The following is a 13792-nucleotide window of genomic DNA, read 5'->3' as shown; positions in this document are numbered from 1 at the left end:
TCACTGTAAGTGTAGTTTTTGCATTGAAAAAACAAAGTGTGGTAAATATTTTGTCATGCAAATAATAAAAGGTGACTAAATATACATTCTCTAATTTAAATAAAAAAATGTATCACAGAATACCTGATATGTGATATTGATGCGATTAGCCAACATACATTATTAACCACATGGTGAAGTGCGTTGAAAAAGAAGTGGAAAGTAAGAATTGAAGATGGTAACATATTATAAAACAAACTTATTCCCTGCACACTGTATACTCATATTGCCGTTTAGTAATGTTTATTACTTATAGTAAAATGTATCTTGAATATTATTATAATAAAAAAGTTCGTTTGATGCTGTCTACAGACTTATGTATTAGAGCATAACATTTTGCTATAGCAAATTTTAATAAAAACTGTAGTGCACTTATGGCCTTCAGAAATCTCTACTGCAGTCTAATGGTAAAATTGGAGGTTTTTCATAGCTTACTTCTGATCAGACAACATGTTTTATGGTATATTAAAAAATGATCTTAAATTAGCTCCAAATAGTAGTAATTGGCCGTCTACTCATGCCATTAGCATTAATTTTTCCAAACCTTAACGTCAACGTTGGCTGTTGTCCCTTTGCGCCCATTAGAAGACGCTGCCTGAGAGGTCTATACCCGACACCTTTATGGTAGCCGACCATTGTCCGTCACCTGAGCCATTGTAACTTATGCCGTTGTGGGCGGAGTAATGTTACGCTAATGCAGCAAGGTTAAGGCCATTGAATACAATATGCATGTTATATACAATGACTGTGACCTTCTCCACACACCACAACGTAGTATTTAACGTAGGATATGTTAAATTCTAAACCTATTAGGCACAAAAATGTTCTAATGGTAGCATGGCCATAGGGGCTACCCGTGTCAATTAAAAAGTGATTCATAAGCAAAAATTTGAAAACGCATGATAAACCTGTCACAGGACCGTTTAACTGAAATACATGATAATATAAAAAAAAAAAAATTCTAATTCTCCAAAACAAGAAACGACACATTTTAATTAATTTTTATTCATTTGCACAAATAAAATCAATATTTATTACAATGTAAAAAACACACTTATTTAATGTTTTTAGTACAGAAATTTTTAACATATATGAAAAGAACTATATGAACAGTTATAGTAATATATTTAACTTTTGTTTAAATAATATTTTTCCTGATAGTGTTACAAGTTGCGTTATTTTAAGATAGCACTCTATTTTGCCAAGGAACAGATCCTGGGCCATTAAAGAATCTGCAATACTGTTGCCTACATAGCACAGCGTCAGAGCTAGGGCGCCCTAAATGATTTGAACGCTGCAAAGGAACCAATGTGTCACCATGAACACGCCAGTCCCCTAGAGTGACCTGAAGTGTTTCAGGATTCTCTACATCAAAAATTGTGGGTGGCGTGTAAGAGACAGTGTCATTTTTTCTTAAAAAATTATGTAAAACACAGCATGCTAATATTACAGAGTCTATTTTCCAGGGCTGTAAGTTTATAGGGGAATGTAATATGCGAAATCTGTTTCCCATAATGCCAAAAGCATTTTCTACGACTCTGCGGCCGCGGGACAGACGATAGTTATATATTCTTCTCTCGTCAGTCAGGAGACGTTGCGGATATGGCTTCATTACATGCGGACCTAAAGGAAAGGCATCATCTGCTAGGAATACAAAATTCATGTTGGCTTTTGTCTGATCATTAGAGGGAATAGCTAGAGCATTAGAGCGTAGAAGATATGCTAATCGTGAACGGTCAAAGACACCACCATCTGATAGGCGGCCATTACGGCCAACATCGACAAGTAAAAATTCATAATTAGCATTTACTAGAGCAAATAAGATAATGCTAAAAAAAAATTTATAATTAAAATAAAAAGATCCAGACTTTGCAGGCTGCATAATGCGCACGTGTTTGCCGTCCATGGCCCCACCGCAATTAGGAAACTGCCATTTTTTATCAAATTCTTCTGAAACTTGTAGCCATTCTTCAGTCGTTTCTGGACACTAGAAAAACAACATTTATAATGGAGTAAAATTTAAATAACTACTATTAAATATTTACACACACATTGTGGCTATACACCCAAATCATTTAATGTCCAAAAACATTTCTCTGTAAAATTTTCCCTACATTACAATTATACTATAATTTAGTAGTACTACTATAATACTATTGCACACATTATGTAAACAACAATTTAATACTATTTTTTTAAACTACACAAACCTGTTTTTATTTACACAACAGATTGGTAGTGTCCTCATATCAGCATATATATGACGAAGTGTAGTTTATGTAAAGATACAATGTGATTATTATTTATTTATTTTTAACTATTCATTAAGTTCCAGGCTAATAATTTATTTATCAACTACATATATTAATATTGTGTTCGATAGTTTGACACATATGTGGTGATTTGACAAAGGCTGTAACATTTGGAATGGAGATAATTTTTGTAGACAATCAAACACTACTCAGCATCCATTGCATAAAAACTGAATGCTGTACTCAGATATGTGGCTGTGTGCAATTAGCAACAGTCATAATTTTTCTCCAATTAAAAATCTCTACTAATCTTAAAATTACTTATGCTTCACATGGCAGCTTTTAGAACACTATACCCTTGTGTATAATACTCTATTATAGATATCTTTAATGGGACGGCAATGCTAAGTAACTATAATTATTTATGTGGTGCCTAGCAGATGGCATTGTAACAGCAACATTATGGCATTATGTATCTGGCCACAAATTTGCCTCAGGTTGATTAGTAATTCCATTTTAGTAGTAATTTTCTTTGTGCTCTAACAACACCCTTCACACACTTTTAAGCAAATAACACATAACCATACCTTACATATTCCCTATTTTGCACATATAAAGCATTCTTGACTATTATATACTTACTTTTAAATACTCTCCTTTTAAGGCGTCTACAATAGCCTCACAAGTCTCAGGAATGATGTAACATAGTGCTGCTGCAGATATTCCAGTGGAAAACTTCATGTCTTGAATTGAACGTCCTGTGGCCAGGTAACGTAATGTGGCTAACAAACGCTCCTCCACTGTTATAGCCCTCCGCATTACAGTGTCTTCCTTCACAATCCGGGTTTCAACCATTCTCAACAGGCGTAAAAAAGACGCCTCCGACATGCGGAGATAGTTGTGTAAATCATCAGGGTGATTGGTACGAAGCTCCTTCACAAGCGCCATATGTGACAAGCTGTCTTTCTGTTGCAGCCAAGATTTTACCCACAGACGCTTTTTGGGTGCAGCCTCCTCACTGTCTTCCATTGCTTCTAAAATCATCAGCCATGCAAGACCCCTTCTCTGGTTCAGAGTCATCTTATCTAATGTACAGCTGAAAACAGCTGCTGCGACTTAAAAAATGTGCATGTGCAGTACTGCTAAACACACCTCCCAGGTGTCTTTACCCCTCCCTATGACCAGCCTCTTTATGGTAATTATCAACCCGGCAGCCTACTACTCACCCGATTGATCCATTTGAACAGCCGCACGACTGGTTGAACAATCTTCTGAACGATCGCAACAACGATCGTTTCGGACGACACCTCGTACCGTGTAAACACTAGTCTTTTCAATCAAAGAAATCGCTAACTCACGATCGTGACACAATCGATTGGACGATTTATCTCTACGTGTAAACGCAGCATAACCCCCTGGGCTGCTGGTATTGTCTCACACCAAATAACTGTGCCCAAACCTGACACCACACACTAATATACAATAGTGTAGTGCTGTGTGTTACATAGGAGAGTTAGATACAGCATCTCATCTGAGTGTATCACACCAGAGGCCGCCTGGCTTCCCTCATACACAATGGCGGACATATCACTTGTGCAGCCGCCAGGGCTGTATTAACAGTTGCTGCTGTCCTAGGCACTAAACCTGAAGACGCCCCATCTTCACGCACCTATTGGTGATACCAGACCTGACCAATACCACCATACCCCCCACCCCCCGGGAAAAGACACCAGATTTACTGGCAAGTCTGAACAGGAGGAGGAGGGAAACTAAAAAAATAAAAACAAAAAAATTAGTTTTTTCTGTCCCCCTGCTCCCTAGTGCTGCTCCCCTAGGGCCACGGGTGCCTAGTGGTAAATACGGCCCTGGCAGCCGCTACGGCTGCACAGGGGCCCCGGGCAACACAGGGGCCCGCCAGGCTTAGACTATGAGCCCCTCCACTGCCCAGGGCATACATACTGATGTTACAGTGTAACATCAGTGTAATATATATATACTGCACAGTACCACTTCTCCTGTCCTGTATGCTGGGTGTAATCCTCAGTATATATATATACAGTGCACAGTACCACTTCTCCTGCCCTGTATGCTGGGTGTAATCCTCAGTATATATATATACAGTGCACAGTACCACTTCTCCTGTCCTGTATGCTGGGTGTAATCCTCAGTATATATATATACAGTGCACAGTACCACTTCTCCTGCCCTGTATGCTGGGTGTAATCCTCAGTATATATATATACAGTGCACAGTACCACTTCTCCTGTCCTGTATGCTGGGTGTAATCCTCAGTATATATATATACAGTGCACAGTACCACTTCTCCTGCCCTGTATGCTGGGTGTAATCCTCAGTATATATACAGTGCACAGTACCACTTCTCCTGCCCTGTATGCTGGGTGTAATCCTCGGTATATATTAGGGATGAGCGAACCGAACCGTAACGAACCAGATTCGTTACGAACTTTGCAAAAAGTTCGGTTCGTCACCGAACCGAACTTTGAGAAAGTTCAGAACAAATCTGGTTAAAATAACAATAATAAATAAAATCAAAGACATCTTTAAAAAGTGATGCAAACACCTCTAGATGCATCTGGGAAAGCAGAGAAACAGTATTAGAGGAATCGGCATTACGGGTTAGCGATCCTCTGCAGTAATGCCGATGTCTAATGGTTAATATATTTAATTAATAAAACACATTTTCGTTGTAATAAAGTCACTTTCGTGACTCTTCGGGTATTCGGGAACGTTCGTATCTTCGGCTATTTCCGTCAGGTACGTAGTACTGCCCCCTAGCGGCTGGTTAGTGTATATCATACACTAATCAGTGGCTTTGGGTTAAAGAAATAGTTTTTTTTTTTCCTCAATTTTTTTTATTTTTTTTTGCGCCCTTTCGCCGCTGAGTGCTGATCACTCAGCGGCGAAAGGGCGCAAAAAAAAAATAAAAAAAATTGAGGAAAAAAAAAATATATATTGTCTACGTAAGTGCGCTGCTGATCAGCAACTCTGCTTTTTTGTCGTAGGGTTTTTTTTTCCCCCTTTTTCTTCTATATCCTACCGCCACTGTTTGCTGATAAGTACCGCACATAAGTGCGGCATTTATCAGCAACTCTTTTTTTACGTAGGTTTCCCCCCCCCCCCCCCCTTACTGTGAAAAACACGTAAAACAGAAAACACTACACTACCCCACATTACATTACAATACATCTAATAAAGTTTTACACTACACCACATTACATTTACATGGATTCCTGGCTTTATGGCAATGGCGGGAATCCAGGTTAACCCCACAGGTCTCAGAGAAATAGACTTTTTCAAGCTCTATTTCTCTGATGATCTTGTAAATTTGATGGTGGCGCAAACAAATCTGTACGCGCACCAATTCCTGGCCCAGAAGCCCTCCTCTTCTTTTGCTAGGCCCATGGCGTGGACCCCTGTGGATGCAGCCAAAATGACAACATTTTGGGGGCTCCTGCTGCACATGGGCCTAGTAAAAAAAAAAAACACAATGCGGCAATACTGGAGTGGGGATATTATATATAATACCCCACTTTACAGAATGGCCATGGGACGGGTACGATTCGAAACCCTCCTAAAATTCTTGCATTATAATGATAATGCAAGTTGCCCCCCGCGAGATGATCCCTCATATGACCGACTGTACAAAGTACGGCCGGTCATAGAGCACTTCTCAGCCAAATTTACTGAGATGTATATCCCAGAGAAATACATCTCAGTAGATGAGTCCCTCCTGAGCTTCAAAGGAAGACTCCATTTCCGCCAGTACCTTCCCAGTAAGAGATCGCGGTATGGCGTGAAATTCTACAAACTCTGTGAGAGTACCTCAGGGTACACTTACAGATTTAGAGTATATGAGGGTAGGGACACCCAAATCCAGCCCCCAGAATGCCCCCCCATCCTCGGAGTTAGTGGGAAGATCGTTTGGGAACTGATCTTCCCACTGCTGGATAAAGGTTATCACCTGTATGTTGATAACTTTTATACCAGCATCCCCCTGTTTCGGTCCCTCGCTGCCCGAGCTACTGTAGCTTGCGGCACGATCCGAAAAAAATCAAAGAGGCCTCCCAAGTCACCCTGTTAGAGAAACGATGAGAAGGGGTGCGTGCAAGGCCTATGCCTGTGAAAACATGTTGTTGGTCAGATATAAGGACAAGCGCGATGTCCTTATTCTGACCACAATTCACAGGAATAGCGTCACCCCTGTCACTGTACGTGGTACCACAAACGTGGTGAACAAACCTGATTGTATTCTAGACATCAATCAGTATATGGGAGGAGTTGATCTCTCAGATCAAGTCCTCAAACCATATAACGCCACGTGAAAAACAAGAACGTGGTACAAAAAGGTGGCCGTACATCTGGTACAAACAGCGATGTACAACGCTTTTGTGTTGTACCGATGTGCCGGCCACCCGGGGAAATTCCTTGATTTCCAGGAAGCAGTAATCAAAGCCCTGATATTCGGCAGCCACGGAGCGGGCCCCAGCGCTTCTGGATATGAAGGACCCCGTATCGTACAGGGACAACATTTTCCAGGTGACGTCCCCCACACTGGAAAAAAGGGGAGATCCCAAAAGAAGTGCAGAGTGTGCCACAAAAGGGGGATCAGGAAGGACACCATTCACCAGTGTGACACCTGTCCTGATCACCCCGGCCTCTGCATACTGGATTGCTTCATATTTATAATTTTTACACTAAATCATTGATCTAGTCTTTATTTTTTCATTTTCACAAAGGGTTAAAAGATAAAATAAACACAAAATGTGTAGAGCAATTTCCCCCAAGTACGTAAATACCCCACATGTGGACATAAAGCGCCATGCGGGTGCAGGGTAAGCCTCCTACGGGAGGGAGCGCCATTTGGCTACAATGGATGGTGAATGCCATGTCGCATTTACAAAGGCTCTGTGTTGCCAAGACAGTGGAAACCCCCCAAAAGTGACCCCATTCTGGAAACTACATCCCTCAAGGAATCTAACAAGAGGTGCAGTGAGGATATTGACCCCTTGATGACGGGCACATTTGTGCCGTGAATTTTTCACTTTCACGTCACATTGTTCCACATTTGTGCCCGTCACCAGTGGGGTCCATATCCTCACTGCACCCCTTGTTAGATTCCTTGAGGGGTGTAGTTTCCAGAATGGGGTCACTTTTGGTCGGTTTCCAGTGTCTTGGCAGCACGAGGGCTCTGTAAATGCGACATGGCCCTTGAAATCCATTCCAGTGAAATCCAGCTTCCAAAAGCCAATTGGCGCTCCTTCCCTTTGGAGGCTCGTCCTGCACCCAAATTGCGCTTTATGTCCACATGTTGGGTATTTCCGTACTCGGGAGAAACTGCACTACACGTTTTGTGTTTTTTTTTTCCTTTTATCCCTTTGTGAAAATGAAAAATTGAAGGCTAGAACAATGTTTTAGGGTAAAAAATACATTTTTCTTTTTTCACGCCATATTGTTAGGAAAATCTGTGAAGCACCTGTGGGGTCCAAATGCTCACCGCACCCCTTGTTACATTCCTTGAGGGGTGTAGTTTTCTAAATTGTGTCCCTTTAGGGTAGTTTTTTTATGTTTTGGCACCCCAGAGCCTCTGCCAACCTGAAGTGGTACAGTCAGAAATGACCAAATATAACGGAGCCATTGAAATTCACTAGGGGCTCCTTTGTATCTGAGGTTTGTGGTTGCGTCAAACAATGCATTAGGGCCACATATGGGGTATTTCTATAAACTGCAGAAACGGGGCAATCAATATTGAGGTGCATTTCTCTGGTAATAAGTTTATAAATATGAAAAATATTGGATTGCAATAAAATCTCTGCACAGAAAATTAAAATTTTTAAATTTCTTACACACTTAGCTTTTATTTCTGTGACTCTCCTAAAGGGTTAAAACACTTTCTGGATATTCTTTTGCAGATCGTGGGGGGTTCAGTTTCTGAAATGGGGTGCTTTCTGGGGCTTCCTAACATACAGGCCCCTCAAATACACTTTAAGGCTGGGTTCACACTACGTATATTTGAGGCTGTATGTTTGAGGCTGTATAGCAACCAAAACAAGGAGTGGATTGAAAACACAGAAAGGCTATGTTCACATAATGTTGTAATTGAGTGGATGGCCGTCATTTAATGGCAAATATTTGCTGTTATTTTAAAACAACGGCTGTTATATTGAAATAATGGAAGTTATTTACCGTTATATGGCGGCCATCCACTCAATTTCAACATTGTGTGAACAGATCCTTTCTGGGTTTTCAATCCACTCCTGGTTTTGGTTGCTATGAGGACCTGACATGAGGACCAAATACAGCCTGAAATATACATAGTGTGAACCCAGCCTAAACCTGAACAGGTCCCTAAAAATATCTGATTTTGAAATTTTACTGAAAATTTGGAAATTTGCTGCTTATGTTTTAAGCTTTCTATTGTCTAAAAAAAATGAAAGATCGTTTAATAAATGCTGCCAACATAAAGTAGACATAATGCTAATGCTATTTAATATATAATTTATGTGGTATAACCACTTTCTGTATAAGCAAAAAAATCTCAAAGTTGGAAAAATGCATTTTTTCACAATTTTTCACGTTATTTGGGTTTTTTTCATAAATATTCGTTATAAATATCGACTCCAATTTACCAGAAATGTAAAGTACAATATGTCACGAGAAAACAATCTCAGAATCAGCCGGATAGGTAAAAGCATCCCGAAGTTATTAATGACTAAAGTGACACAGGTCATATTCATAAAATTTGTCTCTGTCATTAAGGCCATTTCAGGCTCTGTCCTTAAGGGGTTAAATAAACTGTTAAAATAAATATATAAATAAATGTATATTTATATATATATATTTATTTTTTTACAGTATATTTAATTGCACAAGTATGGATTGGTTTAAATTAAATTATTGAACAACGAAATTAATTTTATTACAACGAAAATGTGTTTTATTAATTAAAGAGCTTTCTGTCATAATTAATACTTAAATTAAAACATCAAATGTTTCTTCTAATTATGTTATCACAATAGCATTATTAGAAGAAACATTTTGAATCATATGTGCGCTCAGCTGATCGGCTGAGCGCACATATAATTAGCGGGTCCGCAGCACAGTGACTTCATTGTGCTGCGGACCAGCGAAGAGGACACATGGGGGTGAGTATACAGCTCTCCCCACCCCCTCCCCAGCACTGCACCCATCCCAGCAAGGAAGGGGGGGTCACTTAACCCCTTCCTTGCTGGGATGGGTGCAGTCTGACATCAGTCTGGCCCCCAAGGGGTTAAGGAGGATGCAAAGCATCCTCCCTTAACCCCTTGGGGCCAGACTGTAAGCAGCGATCTGTAAAGATGCTGCATACTGTAAGGAGCACAACACCGCTCACAATGATGGGTGTTGTGCTCCTGTTTGTGTTTTTTGTGTTTTTCTCCCTTTTTGTTTTTCAGATATCGGTATCCAGTTGATTACATTGGATTCGATGGACTACGTCGATGACCAGCGTTTTTTTGGATTTTTTTTTTAAATAAAATGTTCAATGAGGGGTGTGGGGGTGTTTTTATTGGAATAAAAATATTTTTTCACTAGTGTTGTGTCTTTATTTCTTTACTTTATAGACTTAGTAGTGAAAGCCGTCTAATAGACGGAATCCATTACTAAGTCGGGGCCTAGTGTTAGCCGGTATAAAATGGCTAACACTAACCCCCTATTATTACCCCAGTACCCAATGCCACCAGGGGTACTGGGAAGAGCCGGGTGCCAGTGGTCCCGGAGCGTCAAAATTGGCGCCCCCGGACTGGGGTGGCAGCAGGCTGGTAATATTTAGGCTGGGGAGGGCCTAAACCAATGGCTCTTCCCACCCTGGTGTTACCAGGCTGCTTGGTTTTTAACTCGGCTGGTTATGAAAATAGGGGGAACCCTACTCGTTGTTTTTTTTTTTTATAAAAATAAAAAATATGATTTTCGTTACAGCAGATGTTGAATCTCTTTATACCTGTATCCGCCATGAGCAGGGTTTAGAGGCCGTGGAATTTTTTTCTTAGAACTAGTAGCTGGGACTCGGACACCTGCCGTCTTGTTTTGGAGTTATTGAAGTACAGTGAGTCCAAGAAGTATTTGATCCCTTGCTGATTTTCTTTGTTTGCCCACTAATAAAGACATGATCATTCTATCCAGAAAATAAATCTAAGGAATATATATTAATTGATTTGTATTTCATGGAGTGAAATAAGTATTTGATCCCTTAGTATTCATTAGCAGTTCTGGCTTTTACAGACCAGTTAGACACTCCCAATCAACTTGTTACCTGACCTGAAGCCGCCTGTTCTCACTAATCACTTGTGTGAAAAACAACTGTCCACAGAATCAGATAGATCACACAGATTTCAAGTCTCCAACATGGGTAAAACCAAAGAGCTGTCACAGGACCTCAGAGTCAGAATTGTTGACCTTCACAAAGCTGGAATGGGTTACAAAAAGATTAGTAAGGTGTTGGATGTGAAAGTAACAACTATTGGTGCAATTATCAGAAAGTTTAAAGAGTATAACATGACAATCAACAGACCTCGGCCCGGTGCTCCAAAGAAGATTTCGCCTCGTGGTATGGCAATGATGCTGAGAACAGTCAGAAATCGTCCTGCAACCACTCGGCAGGAGTTAGCAAATGACCTGAAGGCAGCTGGGACCACAGTTTGCAAGGAAACAATTGGCAACACTTTGCGCAACAATGGATTCACATCCTGCAGTGCCCGAAAGGTACCCCTGCTGAAGAGAGCACATGTGGAGGCGCGCCTCAAGTATGCCAATGATCATTTGAAAGATGAACCAAGTTATTGGGAGAAGGTTTTGTGGTCAGATGAGACCTAATGTAACTTTTTGGCCTCAACTCCACCCGCCATGTGTGGAGGAAGAAAAATGCTGCCTATGACCCCAAGAACACTGTGCCCACCGTCAAGCATGGAGGTGGAAGCATAATGTTTTGGTGGTGTTTTTCTGCCAAGGGTACAGGGCTACTTCACCGCATCACTGGGAAGATGGATGGAGCCATGTACCGCACAATCCTGAGGGACAACCTCCTCCCCTCTGCCAGGGTTCTGAAAATGGGCCGTGGTTGGGTCTTCCAACATGATAACGACCCTAAACATACAGCAAAGGCAACAAAGGATTGGCTCAAGAAAAATCACATTAAGGTCATGGAGTGGCCCAGCCAGTCGCCAGACCTCAATCCGATCGAAAATCTATGGAGGGAGCTGAAGGTCAGAGTTGCCAAGCGACAGCCCACCAACCTTCATGATTTAGAGAGAATCTGCAAAGAAGAGTGGGCCAAAATTCCCCCTGGTGTGTGCGCTAAACTTGTGGTTAACTACAACAAACGTCTCACCGCTGTGCTTGCAAACAAAGGCTTTGCCACTAAGTATGGAGTGTGTTTGGCAAGAGGGATCCAATACTTATTTTACTCATTGAAATACAAATTAATTAAAATATATTCTTTAAAATTATATTCTGGATTTTTTTCTTGATATTCTGTCTCTCCATGTTAGAATATATCTACCATTAAAAGTGCTGAAGGATAGTGTCTTTATTAGTGCGCAAACAAACAAAATCAGCAAGGGATCAAAAACTTCTTGGACTCACTGTATGTTTTGACCCACAATTTTTTTGTTTTTAAGGATGTTATTTACCTCCAACAGTGCGGCACTGCGATGGGGGCGGCCTGTGCCCCTTCATATGCAAACCTCTTCCTAGGGTACTGGGAGAGGGGGGTGCTTTTGGGTGGAGGGGTGCAGGCCGTCTCCCATGTGCAATGCTGGGTGAGATATATTGATTTTTTTATGGCAGGGGTCCGAGTCTCAGTTAAATGAGATGATGTCCATACTCAACCAGAACGAATTCAACATCAGACTAACATACAAGAGTAGTGATAAAAGGATTGAATTTTTGGACGTCATGATAGAGAAAGATGAGAGTGGCTTAATACAGACCGACGTGTACCGTAAGTCAACGTCGGTTAATGCCCTTTTACATGCTACATCTGCTCATGTCCCTTCAACAATTAGAGCAATTCCAACTGGGTAATTTTTGCCAATGAGACGAATCTGCTCAACAGACGAACATTTCGAAAAACAATCGGATCATCTCAGACTCCGCTTTCAGGAAAAGGGGGTACAGTAGGAGAATAGTTGAAAGGGGATTCAGACGGGCTAATAATACACCTAGGGATGAACTGTTGCAAACGGGGATGAGATCAAAAGGTGAAACCGGTACAATACGCTTCATCTCCACTTACAATTGTAGGTGGGAGGTAATGCGCAAAGCCCTACAGAAACATTGGTCTATACTGTTTACAGATCCCATGTTGGCCACTAAAACTCCAGCTCTGACAGCACGTAGAGGCAAGAATCTTAAAGACTTGCTTGTGAAAAGCCACTACGTGGCGAAGGTGAGAAGTCTCTTTGGCATGGGAACACCTAGGAGGGGGTGTTTTCCATGTGGTGGATGTATGGCATGTGCCAACATGGAGAGGGCACAGACATTTACAACAGCTGACGGTTCTAGAGAATACGCCATCAGGGATTATATCTCATGTAGCAGTACATTGGTGGTATACTACGCCACATGTGGGTGTGGTAACATTTTTGTTGGCCCCACCTCAAGGGAATTGCGAGTCAGAGTGAGGGAACATGTCAGAGGAATCATAGCGGCCAAGAAAATACAGGAAGTGGACCAATTGAAAACAATTCCCCTAACTTTAAATTATATCATCAGAGTGACCCTAAGTCATTTAAAGTAAGGGGGATTGAGAAGGTTCAAGTCGGCATCAGAGGGGGCAATCCGAGACGAATTCTGGCACAAAAGGAATGCCGTTGGATAACAATTCTAGGTACAATGACACCAGGTGGCTTAAATGAGCAATGTAGTTTTGCGCCATTCTTATGAACCTGTTACTTTGTTCTGCTTTTTTATTATGTTTGTCCCTTTGTTTCTTTTATGTAGTTTTAATGTAATATGATCTGATCTGACTGGATGCATCCATGGGAGTCCGTGGAGGAGGAATTTTGAGGGGGTTATATGGAGACATAAAAAATAAAAGATCCAAGATGAAGAAAGGAACAGAAGAATGGGGATATTGAAAAAAAAAAAGTTTTTGTTTTTTTAGTGCGTTTTTAATGCGTTTTTTGTATATATAATTAGCTGATTTGCACTTATCATCACTCTTGTCATATTTTCACTATAGCACTTTAGTACTCATATTTATGAATTGTTTTTGTACTTTGCACTTAGCACTTTGCAATTTTGTCACTGATATTTTACGAGGGTTTCTCTCACACTCTAGTACTTTCAGGTACACACACTATCTGCTTAGTTGGCAGTCTTATTTATTCTAGTGATAGCATTGTATATACATTTATTATGCACTTATTTATGGGTACTTTTCTCGTGAAGATTTTTATCTTTATAGTGTTATTTTGCATTCGGAATCCTTTCTGGTAATATATCTA

General features: G+C 40.7%; 1 protein-coding gene across 1 annotated transcript; it reads right to left on the bottom strand.

Moving 5' to 3' along the window:
* Window positions 1-420: 420 nt before the first annotated feature.
* On the bottom strand, window positions 421-3179 carry LOC138794211 (putative nuclease HARBI1). The gene is made up of 3 exons (XM_069972992.1): window positions 2934-3179; window positions 1357-2026; window positions 421-476 (listed from the first exon to the last, which is right to left on the bottom strand). The coding sequence occupies exons 1-3, from the start codon at window positions 3177-3179 to the stop codon at window positions 421-423; spliced, it is 972 nt and encodes a 323-aa protein (XP_069829093.1).
* Between the last annotated feature and the right edge of the window lie 10613 nt (window positions 3180-13792).

The sequence above is a fragment of the Dendropsophus ebraccatus genome, chromosome 5 (genome assembly GCF_027789765.1).
Source record: "Dendropsophus ebraccatus isolate aDenEbr1 chromosome 5, aDenEbr1.pat, whole genome shotgun sequence".
In the NCBI taxonomy this organism is placed as follows: Eukaryota; Metazoa; Chordata; class Amphibia; order Anura; family Hylidae; genus Dendropsophus; species Dendropsophus ebraccatus.
Note: the sequence above shows the minus strand (reverse complement) of the source record. Positions and strands in the feature narration are given on the sequence as shown.

Coding starts and splice junctions, on each gene's coding strand:
- LOC138794211 (XM_069972992.1), bottom strand. CDS start 3,179: ATGTCGGAGGCGTCTTTTTTACGCCTGTTGAGAATGGTTGAAACCCGG. Junction 2,027..2,933: donor TAAAAGGAGAGTATTTAAAA/GTAAGTATATAA, acceptor TTGTTTTTCTAG/TGTCCAGAAACGACTGAAGA. Junction 477..1,356: donor AGGGGACTGGCGTGTTCATG/GTGACACATTGG, acceptor TTGTCTGATCAG/AAGTAAGCTATGAAAAACCT.